Genomic DNA, 25,889 nt, shown 5'->3' with positions numbered 1-25,889 from the left:
TAACGATTTTTTAAATCGGTCCTGGGCCTCACCTAGGTCAACTCAGCCTCAAATGAGTACCCAGTGCAATGTGTAAACATCGCCACTAGGGAGACAAAGGCGGCCCGGCTTGGTGCTGGCCACCCACCCCCTCGTGTGCCGTACCGGCCTTCGTCAGCGCTGCTACTCGCTAACAGCACCTTGCCTCCAAATTCCGTTAAGGCTACATGGGTGACCTTTGTCTTTGTTTGCGCTAACGCAGGTGCGACCTGGGCTGCTGCCTCATCCCGTTCCTCATCGACGACCTCAAGGACGTGGAGCACACCTGCCCCAACTGCAAGGCGCACCTCTTCATGTACAAGCGGCTGTAGGGCGCCCGCAGGGCTCCCAGAAGACCCACGCACGCACGCGTACACACACAGACACACACGTGTACACTCACACGTGTACACGCACACATACACACATACGCACACACACAACATCAACAACTGCCATTCGCCACTAAGTGGCCGTGACGTCACCACGGCGCTTGTGCCAGGCTACACGCGTGTGCACACGCAACCCGCGCGTACTCACGCAACCCGCGCGTACTCACGCACTCGGCCCGCTCGCGTACAAAACCACCGTCCCACTGCACCCGCGTGACGACGGCGCTGCTGCTCCTCGCCGACCGTGGACGGACGACGTGAACACGCGCGTCGCGGCGAAACGCTCGCATCGGCGCGCTATACATATATAAATAGGAATGGCGGGGACAGCACTTAGGGAAGGTTTAACCAATTAGCCGCGCACGATAGGGTTCACGGAGGCGTGCCGTGGCCGTTTACGGGGTGGGGTGGGATGAGTGTCGGGGATTTAAGCTCGTTAAACGCAACCGCCTCTGGAGCTGAACGCGACGTCCAGAAACCGGCCGGCTCGCTCTCGGCTGCGGCGAGCCGGGGAACGCGTCTTGCGTCGCCCGCTCCTTTCCCCTCGACGGGGCGGGGGGCGAATCCGCTTTGGAGTTTTCGGGATCGCGCCTCCGCCGCAGTCCAGCGCCGGTCCGTGTCTTGTCCTTGCTGGCGGGAAAACACAGGCAGGGATGGGGACCGGCGTCACACCGATGCCTGATCCCATCGCCTAACCCCCCGGCCGAATTCTGATGTTGAGAGGGAGGAGGGGGTAGATGGAAGTGGTGGGGGGGGGGGGGTTGCGTTACGATCGCTTTACCGTCGTGGACATGTTTTGTTTCGTTGGATCGAGCACTCTCGGTGACCGTCGTTGTTGAGGCAGCGATGGAGGCTCAGGGTCGCGAGTCTTAGTTGACCGGTGTTCTCTCGGTTGGAAGTCGACGGAAGCCTTGCCGATTCGTTGCTGACCACACACCCCCGTGCCGCGTGCGATTTGGAGGTTTCTCCACCACCCTCGTCTCCTTGCCGCGCGCGAGCGGTCGTTGTGACCGAACTCGTCGGCTCTCAAACGACGCTCTGACAACGACGTTGACGCACCCGGCGGAGATGGATCGTTGCGTCCGATATGGAACCTCCCGTCTGATACAGAACCCGCCGGTCCTGTCCAATAGAGGAACCTTCGTGTCGTCCGATAGAGAACCCGCCGTTTTGTCCAATACAGAGCCCTTGTTCAAAACGGAACCGTCATCTCATCCGATATGGAACCCTCATCCTATACAAAAATCCTCGTTTATTTATTTACTTAATATAAACCCTTTGGCCCTCTACCTTACAGAACCTCCGTCTAATCAAATACCAACCCAGAACCGCAAGTCTCGATCCAATGCAGGGCCCTCGCGTTATTTACGGTGCCTTAGTTTAGGTTCAATGAGCGTTTGCCGATTCCACCACCTTCACGCGGTCATCTTGGCCCCGGTCGGACGGCCCTAACAGAGGAGTACGGCTCCCGTTGGGTCGGATCCCTTTGCCCGTGGGGACCAAACACAACGTTGCTGTCAACGGGAACCAAACTGTGATTGCAATGTGCCCGCTCTTCGTTGTCACTTCTTTTCATTGTTTCGGTGAAAGGGCGCGCGGAGAGAGCCCAGCGGGGTGGGCCCGAGGCTCTGCGGCCCAGCTTGGGATGCGTTGCCAAATCGTCTTTGTCGTGGCCATTTGCTTATTATTTGCTTGCCTGTTTACCTGAATTTATCTAAAGAAGAAAAATACGGCACGACGCTCGCACGCCTCACGAACTGTTTACCTGCGATTTAGCGCAGCCATGGGGGTGGTGGTGGTGGGTGATGGACGAACCATTGGTTCGTCGGCCCGGTTGACGCCGTCGTACGTTGTGGTACGTCGCTGTACGTCGCGATACGTCGAGGCACTTCGCGGCACGTAACGGCGCGGTCCTTGCTCGCCGACTGGCGGGCGCGGCGAGTGCAAACACCCATAATAACTCTTTTTGTTATTAGATCGAGTAAATGTAAATGTGTTGTTCACCCACCAACCACCCGACATGGCCAGCTAGTAAAGGACTTGTCACGTCACCAAAACGTGACAATTAGTTAGTAAGTTGGCACACCACCGGGGTGTTGGAGAGTAAACACACAACATTTACAATTCGAGTAGCCGGCATCACCTACTTTGTTGTGGGTTTACTCTCCAACACACAGGCGGTGTGCTGGCGTAGCAACTGATCGACGTTTTTTTTGTTCAGTGACAAAACTTTTACTCATTGGCTGCGTCAGTTGGTGGCGAGTTTAAAGCGCACATTTAAATTCACGCGATCTAACCCAAAACTAAATACCTTTATTATGAATAATATTGGTTGACACAGCCTGCTACGTGTTAAAAAGAATGTGGTAAACACCGTGATTTAAGACGGAGAGTAAACGCCTCGGTGGTGGTGGCGGGGGGGTCGGGAGGATTAGCGAGAGGTCACAGTCTGAAGTTGAGAGCGGTGCGTCGTGAGTCGCGTGTTTGTTTTTTCCCGAAGCTCCGCGTCAATCGCTCTCTCACTCCAGGTCGAGGATGGCTACAAACTCCAGCCTGGGTTTTTTTTCTTTTCTCTACCCGGTCTGCCGGAGGCAGTCGCGCGAAGATGGAATCGTTGACGCGAGCGGAACGCGGAGGCAGCGAGCGAATGAAGGTTGATGATTTTGTGGCGATGGCGATGATGATGATGTTGATGGACCTGTGGTGGTGCAACGTGCATCTGACCAGTTCCCATGAGAAGCCGGCACGCTTTGCCAGGTCTCCACTGCAAGAGAGACTTTGTTTGATTCACCAAGCTCTCTCGCCTGCAGTGGCGGCGCTCCCGGTGTAAGCAAACGCAGGGTTCCCAATTAGCTCAAGGCACTTCCAATTTGAGCTCAATTTCAGGTTCTACTACACACCGCGCACACGCCTGGATTCGTTAGGTCGCTGGAATGCGCTGCCAGTGGATTCATCATCGGCGGTTTCTCCATCAGACAGACCCATATACATATATACACACAGGCACAGATGCCCCAGATAAACCAGGTTCTTAGGTGTAGCCAGTTGTCAGACTCGGCATGAATAAACCGAGGAGAACCGGGCCGGTATAGCCCCCACCGCTCCTTCGTCACCATCACCATCATCTTAGTCACACCAACGTCTGTCTTGATTCGCTCGCTGCCTTCGCGTTCCGCTCGTCGGTTTAATCCACCTCGCGCGCGTTACCACCTGAGATTGGGAAGAGAGAAAAAAGACCCCGCCAGTGGAGTGTTGTAGCCTCCTCAACCTGAAGCGACACGAGGAAGGGAGCCAGTGCCAGGGCCGTTGGTCAGCAGAGCGACCCTGAGCTGACATTTCGCCAGAAGCCATCGTCGTGATAGCCGACGATCGGGTCATCCCCGTCTTTAAGCACGTACGGAAGTGACCAGCTGGTTTTATTGGTGGAGTGGGGCACATGCTATTGAGATCCTGGAAGCGTGTGGGTGATTGTGTGTATGGATGTTGAACTTCTTCCGCACCACCGTACGTAGCCAACCGTGCCTATCGTAGGTGCTGGGGAAGGACAACAAACTACACACAAAGCGCAGCTCTAAAGAAACGCGTTTTTCCACGTCGATTTAAAAGTGCCATTGCTCCAGTGGCCTCCTCGTATCGGAAGGAAGAACGGCGTTCCAGACGGCCACCAGAGCGCACCTGGAAGCGCCAGGCGACGCGGTGACCGCCTTTGTCCGATGGCCAAGCCCAAGAGCCGTCTGCGTGGATGGCTGGAGTCTGCGTGATGGTTGGCTGCTGGGTTCACGCGAGTTCACCACAGCACGTTCTATCCCGACACGTATTCTCCCAGCCCCCCGCCCCCACCACCCCTCGATCCCCCACCCCCTGCCACCCCGGACTTCCAATTCCCCTCTTGAGGACAATGTCACCACCGTCGTCTCGTCCGCCGTGATGGATTCCCCCCCTGAGTGCGGAGTGGCTTGCGATGATGATGTTGACGACGTTGGTGGTGATGTTGACGATGGGATGGAAGACAAGGTCAGGGTGGGACAGCGTGGCGGGAGGGGTGGGGGGGGTCTGTGTTCGTACACGCGCGATGCTTTGCGCTGGGCTGTTTTGACACAATCATCGTGGATAAAAGGCCGAACTAAAATCCCCCCCCCCACACAAAAAAACAATTGACGATTCAGACGATGTGAAAGAGCGATCGCCTCCTCCTCTGGGAAGCACCGCTAAGTCACCCCACGACTAGGCCTGCGCGGTGTATGACTGACAATGTGGGGATGCCTCCATCCTTGCAGTGGATGGAGCCTGTGCGGGAGGGTTCAGGAAACCACCCGCGGACGGAACCGGCAGGTGAAGCTTACAAGCGGAGAAGAGCCGCACGCTTAGTTCCAGTCGCTTCGCGTCTTCGTTCCGGTCGCATGCCCCCCCCCCCACCCCCCTCTTTGCTGTAAGTGTCTCCGCGGGCTCACTTGTTGTTTCGGGGGTTCGGCTTCGTCTAGAATCCCGCCGTGCCCGCCCGTCGCTGGAGTGCAGCTGCTGTGGTCGGTCCAATCGAGAGGCGCCGTCTTGAGTTCGGGGGCAGAAATCACCCCCAATGAAGCTGTACAGACATTTTTCGATTTCGACCACGTTGGGTTTAACGTCTACGCCTCGCCACCACGGGTCTCTGTGACATCGATAGAGAAACATCGACGTGCAAACAGAGACCCGTGGACTGACATGCACTTTACATGATCTGTGGACTTGCATAGAGACCCATCGACTCGCGTGCACTTACGTAATGTATAGACGCACACAGATCAACGGAGATGTACACCCAGACCCGTAGACTCGCATCGTCATAGAGCCCCATGGACTTAAATATGGACCCATAGACTCGCGTACACTTACACGATAGGCTTACGTATAGAGGATCATCGATGTACACAGAGACCCGTAGACTGGCGTACACTTACATGATCCATAGACTTGCATCGAGACAGCAGATTCGCATGCACTCCGATGATCCATCTACCTGGATATAGGCCCATACACTAACAAAGCCTTGCAATATAGATCCATAGAGTTGCATACACACACATGATCCGTAGACGATGGACTAACATAGAGACGCATGGACTTGCTAAGCTCATTCTCAGCCAAAAAAGTAACTTTGTCGCATTGGGTTCGGCTTCTCTGATTTTCCTCTTGTATGCATGTATGTTGATCTCCTTTCGCGCCGTACGTACTCAAACGTGCTGATCGGAGGTGCGGTGAAAGGACAACAAACTAAACACAAACATCAGTTCTAAGGAAATTAGTTTTCAATCTAGATGATGATTTTAAAAGTGCATATCTCCGGTCACTTCCGACTCTCGCAAGGAAGAAGCGTTCCAGACGGCCGCCGCGCAACGCTGTGATCATCTTCGTTCGATGGTCCAGCCTAAAAATCCGCCGCTGCGAAGGATGACCCGGAGTTTGCGTGAGCGGCTTTATCCTCCCAGACGGGACGTGAACCCGTGACATTCAGCCTGTGTTGTCGTGGAGTTGCAGCAGCGGCGGCGGCGGCGGCGGTGTCGGCGTGGGTGAAGGGAACCCCGGGAGAACTGGAATTTCCAAACCACTTCACCTCGAATGGAGTGTGTTTGAGTCGTTGCCTGTACAATTATCGCCCCCAAGTTATATATATATTGTATTGTCGGAACGTGAAAGATTAAATGTAAAACGGCGCGTTCGTCACGTGTGTGTGTGTGTGATGTATCTGTGGGTGCTCGCTTAATAGCACTTGCCCCAACAGGATGTGAAGGCTGTTCGGGTGCTCTGTGTCTTTGTTGTTTGTGGGGTCGGGAGCGGTTCGTGTCGCGGTTAGTGCGCTGCGCTAGGAACCCGGTGACCCGAGTTCGAACCCTCTCACGGCCAACATCAGTGATGAATATCTGAACCGGTCTTGGGCGTTCTCCCCATGGTCGACTCAGCCTCAAAGGAGTACCCGGTGCGGTGTGGAGTCAACAAAACATCGCCACTGCGGAGACGAAGGCGACCGGGCGTGTTTGCTGGACGTCCACCCCCTCGTGTGCCGTGCCGGCCTTCATTAGGTGCTCGCAAACAGCACTTGCCCTAACAGTCTGTTGAGGCTATACGGGGAGTGGTGGTGCAGTGGTCGGCACACTGCATGTACAGGAATACGTCCCCCCTTTAACGTCGTTTCGCAACTACGTCGTCACTTTATTAACACCGCCACCTGGTTTGCGTCGCCTCAACCCCCTCACACTCACGTCGCTGGCAACGTCGTCATCCGTCCTTTCTCGTTATCCATCGCCTCTCGGCCTTCGCCACCGCCTTACCCTCCGATTAGCACAGTTGGCTACGTATATATGCAACCTGTAAATCGCTTTGATTTACGTCGTTTCGGTGTAAGTCGTTGCAGCTTCCAGGAACGCATCCCCCGACGTAAACCGGGGCGTGACTGTGTATGTCATTACGTACGCACGCAGCATGTGTACGTTAGACGCAAAGATCCCCCGTGTAGCCTTAACAGACTGTTGGAGCAAGTGCTGTTAGCGAGTAGCATCTATGAAGACCGGCATGGCACACGAGGAGGTGGGTGGCCAACACCACGCCCGGCCGCCTTTGTCTCCCCAGTGGCCACGTTTACACACACCGCACTCAGGTACTCATTTGAGGCTGAGTCGACCTAGGGGAGGCCCAGGACCTGTTGAGATATCCGTTTACTGAAGTTGGCCGTGACCGGGAATTGGAACTCGGGTCACCGGGTTCGTAGCGTCGCGCGCTTAACCGCTGCGTCACCGCTCCTCACATTGCACACACACTCGAGTACACACGCAGCGTACACACACACACACGAGTACACAGTACACACGCAGCGTACACACACACACGAGTACACACGCAGCGTACACACACACACGAGTACACACAGAGTACACACACACACGAGTACACACAGTACACACACAGTGTACACGCAGCGTACACACACACACACGAGTACATACACGAGTACACACACACAGGAGTACACACAGAGTACACACACACGAGTACACAAGCTTCAGTCAACAAATGTAGTTTAATCAACGCGTGCGGGGGGGGGATCTCCGGCCTTGACGCATTCGCCTTTGGAACAGCAACAACATTCTTGTGTAAGCGCAAACACACACCTCGTTATCTCTTATAAAATTAATCGATCATATACAATGATTAATCTACAGCGAACAAATAATATTAATAAGAGCGAGTTCGTAACACATGCACACATATACAGCCATTCGTCTACAACGAATCGATTCCTCTACGGCAAATACAATCGTCTCCATGCACGTGTCACCAACAAAGTAACGTTTTTATAATATGTAAAAATGTTGTTTGTCCCTTGACTGTCAATCTTAAATGTGGCTTCGTTCGTTTGAACGTGAGGTTGTCCTGGGTGAAAAATGTGAACCAGCTTTTCTGTTTGTTTGCCCAATCCTTACCACCTGGCTCAAGTAACATAGTAAACACACAAACTATATATCTACATGCGTGTACTCTGATCGTATGTGTACTCATAATCCTCTTTCGCACCGTACGTAGCCAACCGTGCTCATCAGAGGTGCAGAGCTGTGAGGGGGGGGGTGGAATTAACAAACTAAACACACACAAAATTCAGTTTTCAGTTCAGCAGAAAATAAAGTTGTCAATGTCTCGGTGCCATCACGTGGGGCAAGCGCCTCTGACCAAGTCGCTCGGCATGCGACCGCTCCCGTCAAGATCTGGGAAGCTAAAGCGGGGTTGAGCTTTGTTGAAATTGTTTTTTTTTACATCGTAGCAGTTACTCCGACTCGTAGCGCTCCGTCGCTCTCTGTTGAAGAGAGAGGGAGGGAGGATGAGGAGGAACGCAGACAAAGCAGTAAGGGTGGCCGCAGCAGCAGCAGCAGAGATCTCGCAAGCTGAAGCTGGGATCGAGCCCGGCTCATGTTTCATGCCGTTCACCAGGCTGCACCGGCAGAGCATCGAATTCACATTCGACGATATTAAATTCAACTCGTTGCGCGCCACCGCATCGGTCAGTATCCGATCGCTGTTGGAGCGAAAGAGCGAGGGGGGTGGAGAGAGGGAGGGGACGACTCAGACACGCGAGGAGGAACCGCAGACGACGCGGGAAGGAAGCAGCAACAGCAGCGATCCTTTTGCCAAATCCTCCCCGTCTCCCTCCCCGCAAGCTCTGCGGTCCTCTGTATATAAAGGTGTCGTTGGCCAACGGACGATTGGGTGGTGCACGCTCGGATCCGAGTGATGTTGCTCGGATCTGGGTGACCGCCTTGCGCAGACACGGGGGGTCGGGGCGTGGCGCTGTGAGCAGCACCCTCACCACCCTGCGGCGGCGGTCACGGTGTGGGTTTCGGTGTGGTCACTAACCCCCCCCCCCCCCACACTACTCCTCTACCTGCACGCAATGGGGGAGGGGGGGGGTCATCCAGCACTGGCTTGTCAATAAACAAGGGGGCTCAGGTCAGTGCAGCGAGTTTGGATGACATCAGCCCGGTCACCAATGATTGCATAGAAGCAGAATAAAACAACGATTGTGTTGTGAAGTACTGTGAAGAAGGGTCATTGCCCAAAACGTCGCCTATTTATTTTGTAAAGCCACAAACAATGTTATTGACGAATGTGCGGGGGTTTGTTGCGAGCGGATTGATCGTCGTAATTGTTAAGATAATTTATTTCGCACTGAATTCCCACCTACCCATCCACCCCACCACCCCCTATCCATCCATCCATCCCGGGTTCCTTTTGTTAAACCGGAGGCTTCTTTTTGAGTTCGCCCGTGGCTTTCGGGTGGGGCGAAAACGACGGCAAAAAGCTCTCCATTACTTTGCGTCGAAGGTGCCCCCCCCCCCTCTGTTCTCTAGCCACGCTCACCGCGGTTTCATCCTGGCACAGTGGAGCACTCGGCTGTTTGAATGAAGGCCCCTAGCGGGGGCAAGAGCCGTGACTGCAATCGAACACGCGCACGAGCAGTGAGTAGGAAGCACCACGTGCGAGCGGCGATTCACGTTTCCACCAGTATCCTGCTAAAGCCGTCTCCTGTTTCCCACCACCACCACCACCTCTATCCCTCTATTGAAGACCGAAACAGGAGGAGGATTTCTCCGCAACTCTGCGACTGTCCCTTGACGATGCCGGTTGTTGTCATCTTACCGGAGAAGCGTTGTGGTTACTCAAATTGTGAGCGTTGCAGCGTGTTTACTCTGCAACACACAAACCGGTGTGCCGAGCTTGGTAACGAATCCATACTCTTTGGTTCTTTCGGTAAAGTCACGTATTTAGAAAAAAAAATTAAATTTATTTTATTTTGTTTTAATTTATTTTCTTTCTAACTACGTGACTTTACCGAAAGAACCAAAGAGTATGGATTCCTGCAGTCACGAAAGCCTCAGATCAAGACTGGTAACGAATCGGCGCACGTTTTGTTGACGTGGCACAAGCTTACTAATTGGCCGTGCCGGGTGGTGGCGGGTTTAACCACGCATTTATATTTTACGCGATCGAACATAAAAAGCCCCTATTATGGATAATATTTGTCGCGAAAGCCTACTACTACTACTAAGGGTTAAACCAAAAAATAATCCGCTAAAATAAATAAATACTTTTTTTTCTCCCAACTTGACCAATCTCTTCCCCCACCGTCTCCTACCCTGGTTCTCCCACGCGGTTAAATAAACCCAACAACGGCAACCACTATTCCTAGCTGCTATACAACTACCACCACCGCCGCCGCCACCGCCAGGGTTTAATTCCTCGGCCAATATTTTCCAGAACGGGTGAAATCGACGTCGCAGGCATTGTGCGCGCGCTCATTAAACGCGGTAAATCTTTTAAGCGCGAGCGAAGGTTAAATGTAGCTACCGTCACTCCGAGGTCACCATCTGGTGACCCCCAGGCACTCGTTAAGGCACGTGCTATGCACACCACCACCACCGCCATCAATTACCACCAACGCCACCACCACCACCACCACCGCCTCACACACACAACCACTTTCACGAGGACAAGCGAACGCGACACGGATGTGGCGGGTGCCAAAAGAAACCTCCCACCCGGGCTGGTACAGCGTTCCGGCAGTTTTCCAGCTTAACTCAGAAATATTGACACAGGAGGAATCCGAGGAGCTATGAAGCTCTTTTTCACCGCTAGTCCAGTGGGGGAGTAGTAAGAAGAATAGAAGAAGAATAGGAGGAGGAGTAAGATGTTTCAGCGCGACAGCAAACGTCACCACCTTTACGACGCGAGTGTAATTGCTGGGCGCACGGGGGGGGGGAGAGGGGGGGGCAGAGAGGGGGTGGTCGTGGTTCATCATGGGCGGCGACGCGTGGAATCACTTCTTCATGGCGGCGCCTTCCTTGACGAGGGCGCTGAACTCTGCGCGGAGAGAGGCGGGGGGGAGATACGAGGGGGAGAGGCAGGCAGGGAGGGGATAAGAAGGAGGTGAGATGGAGATGATAAGTTGGAGGGTGGTGGATGAAGGTGGTGGTGATGGGGGTGATGATAGTGGTGAAGGTGGTGGTGATGGTGGTGGTGATAGTGGTGGTGATGGTGGTGGTGAAGGTGGTGGTGATGGTGGTGGTGATGATGGTGGTGATGGTGGTGGTGGTGAAGGTGGTGGTGATGGTGGTGAAGGTGGTGGTGATGGTGGTGAAGGTGGTGGTGATGGTGGTGGTGAAGGTGGTGAAGGTGGTGAAGGTGGTGATGATGTTGGTGATGGTGGTGAAGGTGGTGGTGATGGTGGTGGTGATGGTGGTGATGGTGGTGGTGATGGTGGTGATGATAGTGGTGGTGATGGTGGTGAAGGTGGTGGTGTTGGTGGTGATGGTGGTGAAGGTGGTGGTGATGGTGGTGAAGGTGGTGGTGATGGTGGTGGTAAGGTGGTGGTGATGGTGGTGATGGTGGTGAAGGTGGTGGTGATGGTGGTGAAGGTGGTGATGATGTTGGTGATGGTGGTGAAGGTGGTGGTGATGGTGGTGAAGGTGGTGGTGTTGGTGGTGATGGTGGTGAAGGTGGTGGTGATGGTGGTGAAGGTGGTGGTGATGGTGGTGGTAAGGTGGTGGTGATGGTGGTGATGGTGGTGAAGGTGGTGGTGATGGTGGTGGTAAGGTGGTGGTGATGGTGGTGATGGTGGTGAAGGTGGTGGTGATGGTGGCGATGATGATGATGATGGTGGTGGTGAAGGTGCTGGTGGTGGTGAAGGTGGTGGTGAAGGTGGTGGTGAAGGTAGTGGTGAAGGTTTTAGCGGTGATGTTGACTGATGTTGTGATGGTAGTGGTTGGTAGTGGTGCTGATTAACAACAGTGTTGATGAAGGTGCTCATGGTGGTCGTGGTGATTGTAATGGTGGTGGTGGTGCTGATACAGCTCACACCACGATGTGAATGGTGATGCTGCTGATGATGATGATGTCGTTGATGGTGATGCTGCTGATGATGATGATGATGTCGTTGATGGTGATGTTGAATAGTACCGTCAAAGTCGATGCGCCCGTCCTGGTTGCTGTCGATCACCTGGAGGATTTGGTCTGTCTCCAGGTCACTCAGCTTCTTGCTCAACTCCCCAGTGATGACCGCTGTCACATACCTAACAACATCATCATCATCCTCGTCAATATTAAATCATCGCCGTAAGCATCACGATCATCATGACCCAGTGACCGAGTGACGAGGTAGGTGAGTGTGTGGGTAAGGAAATGAGTAGGTGAGTGAGTGGATGAGTGAGTGGGTGAGTGGACGAGTGAGTGGGTGAGTGGATGAGCGAGTGAATCGATCACTGAGTGAGTGGATGAGTGAGTGGACGAGAGGGTGAACGAATGGATGGGTCAGTTAGTTGATCAGATAGCTGTAAGGGATTGAGTAGGCGAGTATGTGTATGAGTGAGCTCGTGCAAGAGTGAGTCGATCACTGAGTGAGTGGGTTAGTGGACGAGTGAGTGAGCAAGTGATCGAATGAGTAAGAAATTGAGTTGGTAGGTGAATGAGTGAGTTATTCGATGAATGAGTGAGTTGAGTGAGTGGACAATTGATTGGGTGAGTGAGTGGATGAGCGAGTAAAGTCCATCATTGAGCGAGTGTGTAAGGGATTGAGTCGGTGGGTGAATGTACTAGTGGGTGGGTCAGTAAGGAAGTGGATTAGTGAGTGCGTCGATAAGTGGGTGAGTGAGTAAGTGAGTGAATGAGCGAGAGGCTGAGTAGGTAAGTAAGTGATTGAATGAGTGAGATGCTGAGTTGGTGACTTGGTGAGTGAGTAAGTGAGTGAATGAGTGAGAGGCCGAGTTGGTGAGTGCGTGAGTAAGTGAGTGAATGAGTGAGATGCTGAGTTGGTGACTGGGTGAGTGAGTAAGTGAGTGAATGAGTGAGAGGCCGAGTTGGTGACTGGGTGAGTGAGTAAGTGAGTGAATGAGTGAGATGCTGAGTTGGTGACTGGGTGAGTGAGTAGGTGAGTGAATGAGTGAGAGGCCGAGTTGGTGACTGGGTGAGTGAGTAAGTGAGTGAATGAGTGAGATGCTGAGTTGGTGACTGGGTGAGTGAGTAAGTGAGTGAATGAGTGAGATGCTGAGTTGGTGACTGGGTGAGTGAGTAAGTGAGTGAATGAGTGAGATGCTGAGTTGGTGACTGGGCGAGTGAGTGATTGAATGAGTGAGAGGCCGAGTTGGTGACTGGGTGAGTAAGTGATTGAATGAGTGAGAGGCCGAGTTGGTGACTGGGTGAGTGAGTAAGTGATTGAATGAGTGAGATGCTGAGTTGGTGACTGGGTGAGTGAGTAAGTGAGTGAATGAGTGAGATGCTGAGTTGGTGACTGGGTGAGTGAGTAAGTGAGTGAATGAGTGAGAGGCTGAGTTGGTGACTGGGTGAGTGAGTGATTGAAAGAATGAGTGAGAGGCCGAGTTGGTGACTGGGTGAGTGAGTAAGTGAGTGAATGAGTGAGAGGCTGAGTTGGTGACTGGGTGAGTGAGTAAGTGAGTGAATGAGTGAGATGCTGAGTTGGTGACTGGGTGAGTGAGTAAGTGAGTGAATGAGTGAGATGCTGAGTTGGTGACTGGGTGAGTGAGTAAGTGAGTGAATGAGTGAGAGGCCGAGTTGGTGACTGGGTGAGTGAGTAAGTGAGTGAATGAGTGAGAGGCCGAGTTGGTGACTGGGTGAGTGAGTAAGTGAGTGAATGAGTGAGATGCTGAGTTGGTGACTGGGTGAGTGAGTAAGTGAGTGAATGAGTGAGATGCCGAGTTGGTGACTGGGTGAGTGAGTAAGTGATTGAATGAGTGAGAGGCCGAGTTGGTGACTGGGTGAGTGAGTAAGTGAGTGAATGAGTGAGAGGCCGAGTTGGTGACTGGGTGAGTGAGTAAGTGAGTGAATGAGTGAGAGGCCGAGTTGGTGACTGGGTGAGTAAGTGAGTGAATGAGTGAGAGGCCGAGTTGGTGACTGGGTGAGTGAGTAAGTGAGTGAATGAGTGAGAGGCCGAGTTGGTGACTGGGTGAGTGAGTAAGTGAGTGAATGAGTGAGATGCTGAGTTGGTGACTGGGTGAGTAAGTGAGTGAATGAGTGAGATGCTGAGTTGGTGACTGGGTGAGTGAGTAAGTGAGTGAATGAGTGAGAGGCTGAGTTGGTGACTGGGTGAGTGAGTAAGTGATTGAATGAGTGAGAGGCTGAGTTGGTGATTGGGTGAGTGAGTAAGTGAGTGAATGAGTGAGAGGCCGAGTTGGTGACTGGGTGAGTGAGTAAGTGAGTGAATGAGTGAGAGGCCGAGTTGGTGACTGGGTGAGTGAGTAAGTGAGTGAATGAGTGAGAGGCCGAGTTGGTGACTGGGTGAGTGAGTAAGTGAGTGAATGAGTGAGATGCTGAGTTGGTGACTGGGTGAGTAAGTGAGTGAATGAGTGAGATGCTGAGTTGGTGACTGGGTGAGTGAGTAAGTGAGTGAATGAGTGAGATGCCGAGTTGGTGACTGGGTGAGTGAGTAAGTGAGTGAATGAGTGAGATGCTGAGTTGGTGACTGGGTGAGTGAGTAAGTGAGTGAATGAGTGAGATGCTGAGTTGGTGACTGGGTGAGTGAGTAAGTGAATGAGTGAGAGGCCGAGTTGGTGAGTGCGTGAGTAAGTGAGTGAATGAGTGAGAGGCCGAGTTGGTGACTGGGTGAGTGAGTAAGTGAGTGAATGAGTGAGAGGCCGAGTTGGTGACTGGGTGAGTGAGTAAGTGAGTGAATGAGTGAGAGGCCGAGTTGGTGACTGGGTGAGTGAGTAAGTGAATGAGTGAGAGGCCGAGTTGGTGAGTGCGTGAGTAAGTGAGTGAATGAGTGAGAGGCCGAGTTGGTGACTGGGTGAGTGAGTAAGTGAGTGAATGAGTGAGATGCTGAGTTGGTGACTGGGTGAGTGAGTAAGTGAGTGAATGAGTGAGAGGCCGAGTTGGTGAGTGCGTGAGTAAGTGAGTGAATGAGTGAGAGGCCGAGTTGGTGACTGGGTGAGTGAGTAAGTGAATGAGTGAGAGGCCGAGTTGGTGAGTGCGTGAGTAAGTGAGTGAATGAGTGAGAGGCCGAGTTGGTGACTGGGTGAGTGAGTAAGTGAGTGAATGAGTGAGATGCTGAGTTGGTGACTGGGTGAGTGAGTAAGTGAGTGAATGAGTGAGAGGCCGAGTTGGTGAGTGCGTGAGTAAGTGAGTGAATGAGTGAGAGGCCGAGTTGGTGACTGGGTGAGTGAGTAAGTGAGTGAATGAGTGAGATGCTGAGTTGGTGACTGGGTGAGTGAGTAAGTGAGTGAATGAGTGAGAGGCCGAGTTGGTGACTGGGTGAGTGAGTAAGTGAGTGAATGAGTGAGAGGCCGAGTTGGTGACTGGGTGAGTGAGTAAGTGAGTGAATGAGTGAGAGGCCGAGTTGGTGACTGGGTGAGTGAGTAAGTGAGTGAATGAGTGAGTGAGAGGCCGAGTTGGTGACTGGGTGAGTGAGTGATTGAATGAGTGAAAGGCTGAGTTGGTGACCGGGAGAGTGTGGGTTGCGTGGCCAACAACAACAGCTGCCGTTATTTAATCCCAGCATCATCAACCAGACCCCCCCCCCCCGCTCCTCCCAATTCCTCCCCACGCGTGGTTGGGAGGAGCAGAAGACTTTGGGGGTCCCTCGTGATTGCCCCCCCCCCACCTTCGTGATCCCCCCCCCCACCCTCGTGATTGCCCCCTCCCACCCCTTTCTCCACCTCTCACTCCAAACCACAACACCCCCATCCCACTCCCCATCCTCTACCCAGCCAGGCCTGAAACCGAACCCGGATCCTGAGTGGAAAATAGTTTGATTTAATAAGGCGAAAGGTCTGGGACCCAGGAAGGCAGAGTTAAGTTCAACTCCTTGTCGGACTGCGTGGTTTGTGTGCTGTGTGTGCGGCTGTCTGCTCTGTGTGCTGTGTGTCTGGCTGTCTGCTCTGTGTGCTGTGTGTCTGGCTGTCTAGTCTGTGTGCTGTGTGTCTGGCTGTCTGCTCTGTGTGCTGTGTGTCTGGCTGTCTCCTCTGCGTGCTGTGTGTCTGGCTGTCTAGTCTGTGTGCTGTGTGTCTGGCTGTCTGCTCTGTGTGCTGTGTGTCTGGCTGTCTCCTCTGTGTGCTGTGTGTCTGGCTGTCTAGTCTGTGTGCTGTGTGTGCGGCTGTCTGCTCTGTGTGCTGTGTGTCTGGCTGTCTCCTCTGTGTGCTGTGTGTCTGGCTGTCTAGTCTGTGTGCTGTGTGTGCGGCTGTCTGCTCTGTGTGCTGTGTGTCTGGCTGTCTGCTCTGTATGCTGTGTGTCTGGCTGTCTAGTCTGTGTGCTGTGTGTCTGGCTGTCTGCTCTGTGTGCTGTGTGTCTGGCTGTCTCCTCTGTGTGCTGTGTGTCTGGCTGTCTAGTCTGTGTGCTGTGTGTCTGGCTGTCTGCTCTGTGTGCTGTGTGTCTGGCTGTCTGCTCTGTGTGCTGTGTGTGCGGCTGTCTGCTCTGTGTGCTGTGTGTCTGGCTGTCTGCTCTGTGTGCTGTGTGTCTGGCTGTCTAGTCTGTGTGCTGTGTGTCTGGCTGTCTGCTCTGTGTGCTGTGTGCCCAGCTGTCTGGTCTGTGTGCTGTGTGCCCAGCTGTCTGCTCTGTGTGCTGTGTGTCTGACTGTCTCCTCTGTGTGCTGTGTGTCTGGCTGTCTGCTCTGTGTGCTGTGTGTCTGGCTGTCTCCTCTGTGTGCTGTGTGTCTGGCTGTCTGGTCTGTGTGCTGTGTGTCTGGCTGTCTCCTCTGTGTGATGTGTGTCTGGCTGTCTGATCTGTGTGCTGTGTGTCTGGCTGTCTGGTATGTGTGCTGTGTGTCTGGCTGTCTGCTCTGTGTGCTGGTTGTCTGGCTGTCTGCTCTATGTGCTGTGTGTCTGGCTGTCTGCTCTGTGTGCTGTGTGTCTGGCTGTCTGCTCTGTGTGCTGTGTGCGGCTGTCTGGTCTGTGTGCTGTGTGTCCGGCTGTCTGCTCTGTGTGCTGTGTGTCTGGCTGTCTGCTCTGTGTGCTGTGTGTCTGGCTGTCTGCTCTGTGTGCTGTGTCTGGCTGTCTGCTCTGTGTGCTGTGTGTGCGGCTGTCTGGTCTGTGTGCTGTGTGTCTGGCTGTCTGCTCTGTGTGCTGTGTGTCCGGCTGTCTGGTCTGTGTGCTGTGTGTCTGGCTGTCTGCTCTGTGTGCTGTGTGTCTGGCTGTCTGGTCTGTGTGCTGTGTGTCTGGCTGTCTGCTCTGTGTGCTGTGTGTCTGGCTGTCTGCTCTGTGTGCTGTGTGTCTGGCTGTCTGCTCTGTGTGCTGTGTGTCCAGCTGTCTGGTCTGTGTGCTGTGTGTCTGGCTGTCTGGTCTGTGTGCTGTGTGTCTGGCTGTCTGGTCTGTGTGCTGTGTGCCCAGCTGTCTGCTCTGTGTGCTGTGTGTCTGGCTGTTTGCTCTGTGTGCTGTGTGTCTGGCTGTCTGGTCTGTGTGCTGTGTGTGCGGCTGTCTGGTCTGTGTGCTGTGTGTCTGGCTGTCTGCTCTGTGTGCTGTGTGTCTGGCTGTCTGCTCTGTGTGCTGTGTGTCCAGCTGTCTGGTCTGTGTGCTGTGTGTCTGGCTGTCTGGTCTGTGTGCTGTGTGTCTGGCTGTCTGGTCTGTGTGCTGTGTGCCCAGCTGTCTGCTCTGTGTGCTGTGTGTCTGGCTGTTTGCTCTGTGTGCTGTGTGTCTGGCTGTCTGGTCTGTGTGCTGTGTGTGCGGCTGTCTGGTCTGTGTGCTGTGTTTCTGGCTGACTGCTCTGTGTGCTGTGTGTCTGGCTGTCTGCTCTGTGTGCTGTGTGTCTGGCTGTCTGCTCTGTGTGCTGTGTGCGGCTGTCTGGTCTGTGTGCTGTGTGTCCGGCTGTCTAGTCTGTGTGCTGTGTGTCTGGTTGTCTGGTCTGTGTGCTGTGTGTCTGGCTGTCTGCTCTGTGTGCTGTGTGTCTGGCTGTCTGCTCTGTGTGCTGTGTGTCTGGCTGTCTGCTCTGTGTGCTGTGTGTCTGGCTGTCTGCTCTGTGTGCTGTGTGTGCGGCTGTCTGGTCTGTGTGCTGTGTGTGCGGCTGTCTGGTCCACTTCTAAGCGGACGTCTCAGCAACCGGTTGCGAGTGATTGCCCGCAAAGACTCGCGGGCGTGGTGGTGCCGGTAACGTGTTGCCGTGCCGGCCTTCATAGGCGCTGGCCCTCGCGAACAGAAACTTGCCCCAACAATCTGTTGGGGCTACGGGGGTGGGGGGAGGGGATCTTTGTCTTTGCCTGTGTGTGTGTGACGGTGTTTGACGGTGTGTGCGTGTGTGTGTGTCTGTGTGTGTGGGTCTGTGTGTGCGTGGGGAGCGGTGGTGTAGCAGTCAGCGCGCCGCGCTACGAACCCGACGATCCGAGTTCGATTCCCGCTCACGGACAACACCGGTGATGAATATGAGAACCGGTCCTGAGCCTCCCCCCTAGGTCGGCTCAGCCTCAAATGAGTACCCGGTGTAGCGGTGTGTCGTAAACATCGCCACCGTGGGATACAGAGGCGGCCGGGCGTGTTTGCTGGCCCACCCACCCCCTCGTGCGCATTGCCGGCCTTCATAGGTGCTGCTACTCGCTAACAGCACTTGCCCCGACATTCTCTTAAGGCTATACGGGGGTGGGGGGGGGGGTCTTTGTGCGTGTGACGGCGCTCGCCTGAGCTCGTTCCACTCGATGTATCCGCTGTTGTCCTTGTCCAGCTGCAGGAAGACTTTGCGAATGTCTTCCTCCTTCTCCCCAATGCGGCTCAGACACTCGAGAAGTTTGCGGTAGTTGAGACTCGTGGCGGCTTGCGGGAGGGGGTTGGTGGTGGGGGGGGCGGAGAGAGAGTCACAGAGGGGTCAGCATCATCAACATCTTCATCAGCAGCACCATCAGCAGCAGCACCATCAGCAGCATCATCAGCAACAGCAGCAGCAGCGGCAGTAAGCCTCTCGTCATCGTCATCATCATCTATATTGTCATCACGAGCAGCGACATTGGAGGTATCTTCGCCGTGATTCTGTACATCAGCAGCATCAGCAGCAGAGAGAGAGAAGCAGCAACAGGATCATCAGTCGTTTGTCAGCAGCGTCAACTCTGGAAGGATTCATCATCATGAACAGTAAAAGCTGCATCATCAACATCAGCAGCAGCAAAACGAAGTTTATCGTCAGCATCATCATTATTTTCGCACCTGCGATGAGCACCGTTGGCTATGTACGGTGCAGAAGAAGTTCAACATGCGTACAGCATTAGCATCAGAAGCAGCATTATTCTCATCAGCAGCAGAAGCCAGGTGATCGTCATCGGTAGCAGCAGCAACGTTGGAGACATCGTCATCATTAACATCAAAAGCATCAGCAGAAGCATCGGTCCCAGAAACTGAAGCAGCAGCAGCATCAGCCGCGGTGTCAACAGGCTCACAGTCAACAGCAGCATCAGGAGCATTAGAACAATCATCAGCAGTTTCATCGCCATCAGAAGCATAATCACGACATGCCTCACCAGCATCATTAGTAATTTGCAGAAGCATCATCATCATCAGCCAGTAGCTTCATCACCAGCATCATGAGTAATTTGCAGAAGCATCATCATCATCGGCCAGTAGTTTCATCACCAGCATCATTAGTAGTAAGCAGAAGCATCATCAGCAGCAGCCAGTAGCTTCATCACGAGCATCGGCAGCGTTAGTCCTAGACGCTCAATTGTCATCGTCAGCAGCAACATCATCGTCATCATCGTCGTAAAAAGCACCAGCAGAATCGTCAAAATCGCCATCGTAAAAAAGCAACCCTGAATGAAATGAACTCGATGTGTGTCACTCCACTGAACAGATCTCCGTGAGAGAGAGGAGAGAGAGACGAGTGTTGGTATCGGATATGAATAAGGGCCATGACCAGAAACGTCGGCACCCACAGTGTCGGTGGCGACCGAGTCCATGGCGTTCCGTGTTTATTGAGATTTTTTCATTTTCTTGTCCCCCCCCCCCCCCCGCACTTTCGATTCGTACGGTTGGCTACGTCCGGTGGTGCGAAATAAGTCGAACGCCCAGTAATGATACAGTACAGACATCTCGGCTGCCTGCAACGCAGACTCGGCCACGGGCGATCTGGGACGTTCGACCCTGGGAGCGTGAAGGTCTCTCCCATGAAAAGAGAGGGGGGGGTCTGTGTGGAGGGGGGGGGGCAACCCAGCCCCCCCCCCCCTAGTCGGGGGAGACTCGATCCGAGTTGGAGACGCACCACGGATCGTTCGTGAGTCAGCACCGCGCGCGTGCCGTCGGGACAACAACAACAACAGCAGCAGCAACAGCGACAACAACAACAACAAATCGACGCACGACCCGGTGCGAGAAAGTCGTCTTGAGGGCTCAGTGAAAGCAGCTCGGGTTTTGGCTTTAACTAACGGGGCTTCTCTCCGACTGTCCTTGCTTAAATAAAGGGCATCGCAATTTGTGTTCGATTAAGGCTATTATTGTTCGTATTGGTTAAGTAAAGGATATCGTTGTTGTTATTATTGGTTTAAACAGGGGCACTGTTAGTGTCGTTATCACTACTACTGGTCTAAAAAAAAGGGTGGGACATGTATAATTGGTGAAATAAAGGGTTTTCGTAATATTATTTTATTTTCTGACACCACGCGGTTTGGCCGCGCTCACTGCCAACCCTGAGTCGGCGCTGTCCGTGGTGCTGATTTAGAATCACACCCCCCTCCTCCCCCCGTGGAGCCGAGCGAATTATTGAGGCGCTTGAAGCGTTTTGTGGGGGGCCGCTTGTGATGGGGGTTGAAGGAGGGAGGCGGCGGGGGGGGGGCAGGTCGAATAACCAGGGGGTGGGCGGGGGGGGGGCATGAAGGATATTGAATGGGACTCAGCGTAGGAAAGTTTCACCGCTTTGCCACCCTCAATTAAACAAAAAACAAATACTTTGTGTTCTACCAGGCAAGACCCACCGAGCGATGTAGCTCTTTTTCAGAAGCGATCTGGCTATTACAAATATACAGCTCAGCGAAGTGGCGTATTACCACGTGGACATTTCTAGCAGCCAAATACTCTAAACGCACGTTGGTTCTGAATGTGGAGGGAAAACCCGGAGGACCCGGAGAAAAATCCACGCGACCACGGGGAGAGGAAGGCACGCAAACTCCAAATACACAGCAGGCGTCAGGGTCGGGATCGAATCCACGACCTCATACATACAAGGCCAGGCAGTTAACATCTCGCCACTGCAGCACACACAATAACCAACGCAAACATTAACAATGTAACATATACCGTACACATTGATGCAATGAACATAACACTGCAGTAAAACACACACACACTTAGTTAATTAAATGGTCCCCGCCGGCGGATATCAATTCTAACCGGGGTACGCAGACCGCTAGGGGTACGTGGCAGTGTCCCAGGGGTTACGTGCGGTGACCTTTACACGTGTGACATTATACCGTACACGAGCGTCATCGGTGAATGATCGCGCATGAATCTGCCAATATGCGTCAGGGTTGCGATGGAACCCACGACCTCCTACATACCAGGCGAAGTAGTTACCACCCCGACACAACCCGGACACACACACACACACTTCGTTGAGCTATCGTTTGTGGGCAGGTTGCTTCTGAAAAATAGCTACAGACCTCAGCGGGCCTTACCTGGTAAAATGCAAAAAAGAAAGTTTAGTTTAGTATCTGAATTTATTATTTAAAAAAACACCAGACCCTCCACACGTTCCCGACACGCGGAATCCACGCGCCCTGATCCGGAGTCGAACCATGTTTCCCATCGGTGGAGCTGGAGACGCTGCGCAGGTCACTGTCGGACATCTTCGCCCCGAGCGCAGAAACCATCTCCAGCAGCTGCTTCTCCCGGTCAATAAACGTCTGGCTCGCCATGCTGGGGGGGGCGGGGGACGGGGGGGACGGGTGAGATGGAGGAGGGGGGAGATGATGGGGGGGAGGTGAGGTGGACAATCGGGAGGTCAACAACAGCCCTGGCCCGAGCGAGTGGTCGTCCGCTGCAGGGGTAGACCAGACAGCCAGACACACAACACACAAACCAGACAGCCAGACACACAGCACACAAACCAGACAGCCGGACACACAGCACACAAACCAGACAGCCAGACACACAGAACACAAACCAGACAGCCAGACACACAGCACACAAACCAGACAGCCGGGCACACAGCACACAGATCAGACAGCCGGACACACAGCACACAGATCAGACAGCCGAACACACAGCACACAGATCAGACAGCCGGACACACAGCACACAGACCAGACAGCCAGACACACAGCACACAGATCAGACAGCCGAACACACAGCACACAGACCAGACAGCCAGACACACAGCACACAGAGCAGACAGCCAGACACACAGCACACAGACCAGACAGCCAGACACACAGCACACAGATCAGACAGCCGAACACACAGCACACAGATCAGACAGCCGGACACACAGCAGACAATCGTAGTCCTGGCTCAGGGTGGTGGACAATCGTGAGGTCAACAACAGCCCGAACCCGAACACCAAACGCACTCACAGCCCGCTCCCTCCTCGCCCCGACTCTACCCGAGGGTTCGGCAAAATCCAAATCACAATAAGAGATATTTTTGTTTTTGAATTCGGTAAAAAAAAAAAAACAACAACAACAAACCCTCAATAATTTCAAGAGCCGCCAATGCAATGCGGCCAATACGAGACGGAGATGGTCCTTCATGAATCACGCCTTAGCGAGGCAGTAGCCCTTAGCGAGGCAGCCTGGGCCGCCGCAGCCGAGCCCGGCTCTAACCCATCGCCATCACTCTGACGCGTCGCGTTCAGCCGCCGGCACTCACCCAGAAGGCTTAGCCGCTACCCTCACTAACTCAGCCTCCGTCTCGACATGCACACGCAAGTGCAGCGCCTTGTCAATTCACTGCCAGGCAAGCCGCCCCCACACACACAGCTGTGTCACATGGCCATGCTTGACCCCACGCTGCTGCTTAGCCGCGGGTCGGTGGGAGGCCTCGGGAGTGCAGTACAACCATGGGTCGTGCTGCAACGAGAGTGTCCACCACTCGCCCGTTGGCCGACGACACCTTAATATACAGAGGACCGCAGAGCTTGCGAGTAAGAGACAGGGAGGATTTGGCAAAAGGATCTCTGCTGCTGTTGCTGCTTCCTTCCCGCTTCGTCTGCGGTTCCTCCTCGCGTGTCTGAGTTGTCTCCTCCCTCTCTCCACCCCCCTCGCTCTTTCGCTCCAACAGCGATCGGATACTGACCGATGCGGTGGCGCGCAACGAGTTGAATTTAATATCGTCGAATGTGAATTCGACGCTCTGCCGGTGGAGCCTGGTGAACGGCATGAAACATGAGCCGGGCTCGATTCCAGCTTCAGCTTGCGAGATCTTGGCGAGATCAGGTCGCATTTCGGCGCCGTCGATCAGAGGCCAAGTCCTGACTCGTAAACCACGAACCCCAGCGCCCCCGACTCGAACCTGCGCGGTCACAAGCGCTCACAGTCACAGCCAAAAACCGCTCCCTCTCACAAGGGCAGAGGTAGGTTCAAAGCGAGCTTCTAAACGAGCAGAGTCCGGTGGTGGAAATTCCACGTTCCCATGACGGAGGCGAGACTACTCGTTGGACGAACTCGTTCCGTGCACCGCGGAGGGGTAGGCACCCTCGTGCGTTCCATAGCCCGAACTCTCGACTCGAACCCTTCATTTAGAGCTTGGTTCCAACACGAACCCGTGTACGTGGCCCTAACCCTTAACCCGAAACATGGCATCAACCCAAGCCCACGACACTGTGCCAATCCATAACCCTAAACCCAACGACAACCTACAATACTAAACCCAACCACAACCCTCACCCAACCACAAACCTAACCCAACCACAACCCTAACCCAACCACAACCCCAACTCAACCACAACCCTAACTCAACCACAACCCCGACTCAACCACAACCCTCACCCAACCACAACCCAACCACAATCCTAACCCAACCACAACCCTAACCCAACCACAACCCAAATCCGACCACAACCCTAACCCAACCACAACCCTAACACAACCACAACCCTAACCCAACCACAACCACAACCCAACCACAACCCTCACCCAACCAAAATCCTAACCCAACCACAACCCTAACACAACCACAACCCTAACCCAACCACAACCACAATCCAACCACAACCCTAACACAACCACAACCCTAACACAACCACAACCCTAACACAACCACAACCCTAACACAACCACAACCCTAACACAACCACAACCCTAACACAACCACAACCTAACCCAACCACAACCTTAACCCAACCACAACCCTAACCCAACCACAGCCCTCACCCAACCACAACCCTTACCCAACCACAACCCTCACCCAACCATAACCCCAACCCAACCACAACCCAAATCCAACCACAACCCAACCACAACCCTAACCCAACCACAACCCTAACCCGCCCACAACCACAACCCAACCACAACCTTAACCCAACCACAACCCTAACCCAACCACAACCCTAATCCAACCACAACCCAACCACAACCCTAACTCAACCACAACCACAACCCAACCACAACCCTATCCCAACCACAACCCAACCACAACCCAACCACAACCCAATCACAACCTTAACCCAACCACAACCCAAATCCAACCACAACCCTCACCCAACCACAACCCTAACCCAACCACAACCCAATCACAACCCAACCACAACCCTAACCCAACCACAACCCTAACCCAACCACAACCACAACCCAACCACAACCCTAACCCAACCACAACCCAATCACAACCCAACCACAACCCTAACCCAACCACAACCACAACCCAACCACAACCACAACCCAACCACAACCCTAACCCCACCACAACCCCAACCCAACCACAACCCAAATCCAACCACCACCCTCACCCAACCCTCACCACAACCCTAACCCAACCACAACCCAACCACAACCACAACCCAACCACAACCCTCACCACAACCCTAACCCAACCACAACCGCAACCCAACCACAACCACAACCCAACCACAACCACAACCCACCCACAACCCTAACCCAACCACAACCCTAACCCCAACCTTCATCCTAACCCCAGACACCACCCTCATCCTAACCCAAGACCCACATCACAACCCGATCGTTGACCCCTCACCAAAAAAAACCCCGATGGGATTAAGGGATGTTGTAGTATGCTAAGGCATTTAGGACCGGCTTTAAGGGATACAAACACAGGTTCGAATTACGGCCAAGTACTCGATCCCAGCAAGAATCGATTAATCGACGCCGCCCATCGTGAAGAGAAGAAAAATACAATAATCGCGAAAAATAATCGATGCAGACTTCTATAAAAGTGGTCTCAATGTTGCCACGAATCTCACCACCACCACCACAACAACAACAACCACAACAACAACAACCAGCCCGCCTCTCTCACCTCGACCACTTGAGACACGCTCTCCTCTCAGACTCAAAAGGTCAAAATCTTCCTCTGCTTTCTCTCCTGTATCTCTCTCGCGCGCGCTCTCTCTCTCTCTGATAGACCGTCCGTCTGCGTCTATGTCTGTCTACGTGTCCGCGTCTGTCGCAGTGCAGCAGTGGAGATGTCTCCCCCAGGTCTCCCGGTCGCAGGCCGCACACACCAACGCACGAACACACTCACACACAGAGCGCGTCTCATCCCAGGGTCCCTGCTCATCCCCTTTATATAAAGAAAGGAGACGAGGTCCCTGTGCATCGGAGATCCCTATTAATAGGGGAGGAGGGGGGGGACTCTTGAGGATTATAGGGGTTCAGCCCCTCCCTCCCTCTGACCCCCCCCCCTCTACTCTACCCCAACGGAGAGGCCCCCTAATTAATCTCGGCTCCGTCGCATCTCGCGTCTCTCATCGCCTCCTGACCCCCCACCTCGCCACCCCCCGCGCGCGCGCGCAGCGGGAGGCTCAGATGCTCTGGTGGTGGGGGGGAGGGGTGGGGGGGGGGGCAATGTGAAGGCGGGGGAGCGGGGGGTGGCCTTG

The 25,889-nt window shown here is 53.9% G+C and overlaps 2 protein-coding genes across 5 annotated transcripts in view; one reads left to right on the top strand and one right to left on the bottom strand.

The window, feature by feature from the left end:
- LOC133348064 (cell death-inducing p53-target protein 1-like) overlaps window positions 1-6,101 on the top strand; it is a 35,430-nt gene extending 29,329 nt beyond the window's left edge. For all 4 annotated transcript variants that reach the window (XM_061560904.1, XM_061560905.1, XM_061560903.1 and 1 more), the window contains one exon: window positions 242-6,101. In XM_061560904.1, coding sequence (XP_061416888.1) covers window positions 242-350 — 109 coding nt within the window. In that variant the 3' untranslated portion in view covers window positions 351-6,101. The remainder of the gene's footprint in view (window positions 1-241) is intronic.
- A 1,341-nt stretch (window positions 6,102-7,442) lies between these two features.
- Window positions 7,443-25,573, bottom strand: LOC133348075 (parvalbumin-like EF-hand-containing protein). Its single transcript, XM_061560922.1, has 5 exons — window positions 25,310-25,573; window positions 21,633-21,754; window positions 18,538-18,670; window positions 11,889-12,001; window positions 7,443-10,793 (listed from the first exon to the last, which is right to left on the bottom strand). The coding sequence occupies exons 2-5, from the start codon at window positions 21,751-21,753 to the stop codon at window positions 10,750-10,752; spliced, it is 411 nt and encodes a 136-aa protein (XP_061416906.1). The 5' UTR covers window position 21,754; window positions 25,310-25,573; the 3' UTR covers window positions 7,443-10,749.
- Window positions 25,574-25,889: the final 316 nt, after the last annotated feature.

The sequence above is a fragment of the Lethenteron reissneri genome, chromosome 26, assembly GCF_015708825.2.
Source record: "Lethenteron reissneri isolate LAM-NWPU_2019-01 chromosome 26, ASM1570882v1, whole genome shotgun sequence".
In the NCBI taxonomy this organism is placed as follows: Eukaryota; Metazoa; Chordata; class Hyperoartia; order Petromyzontiformes; family Petromyzontidae; genus Lethenteron; species Lethenteron reissneri.
Note: the sequence above shows the minus strand (reverse complement) of the source record. Positions and strands in the feature narration are given on the sequence as shown.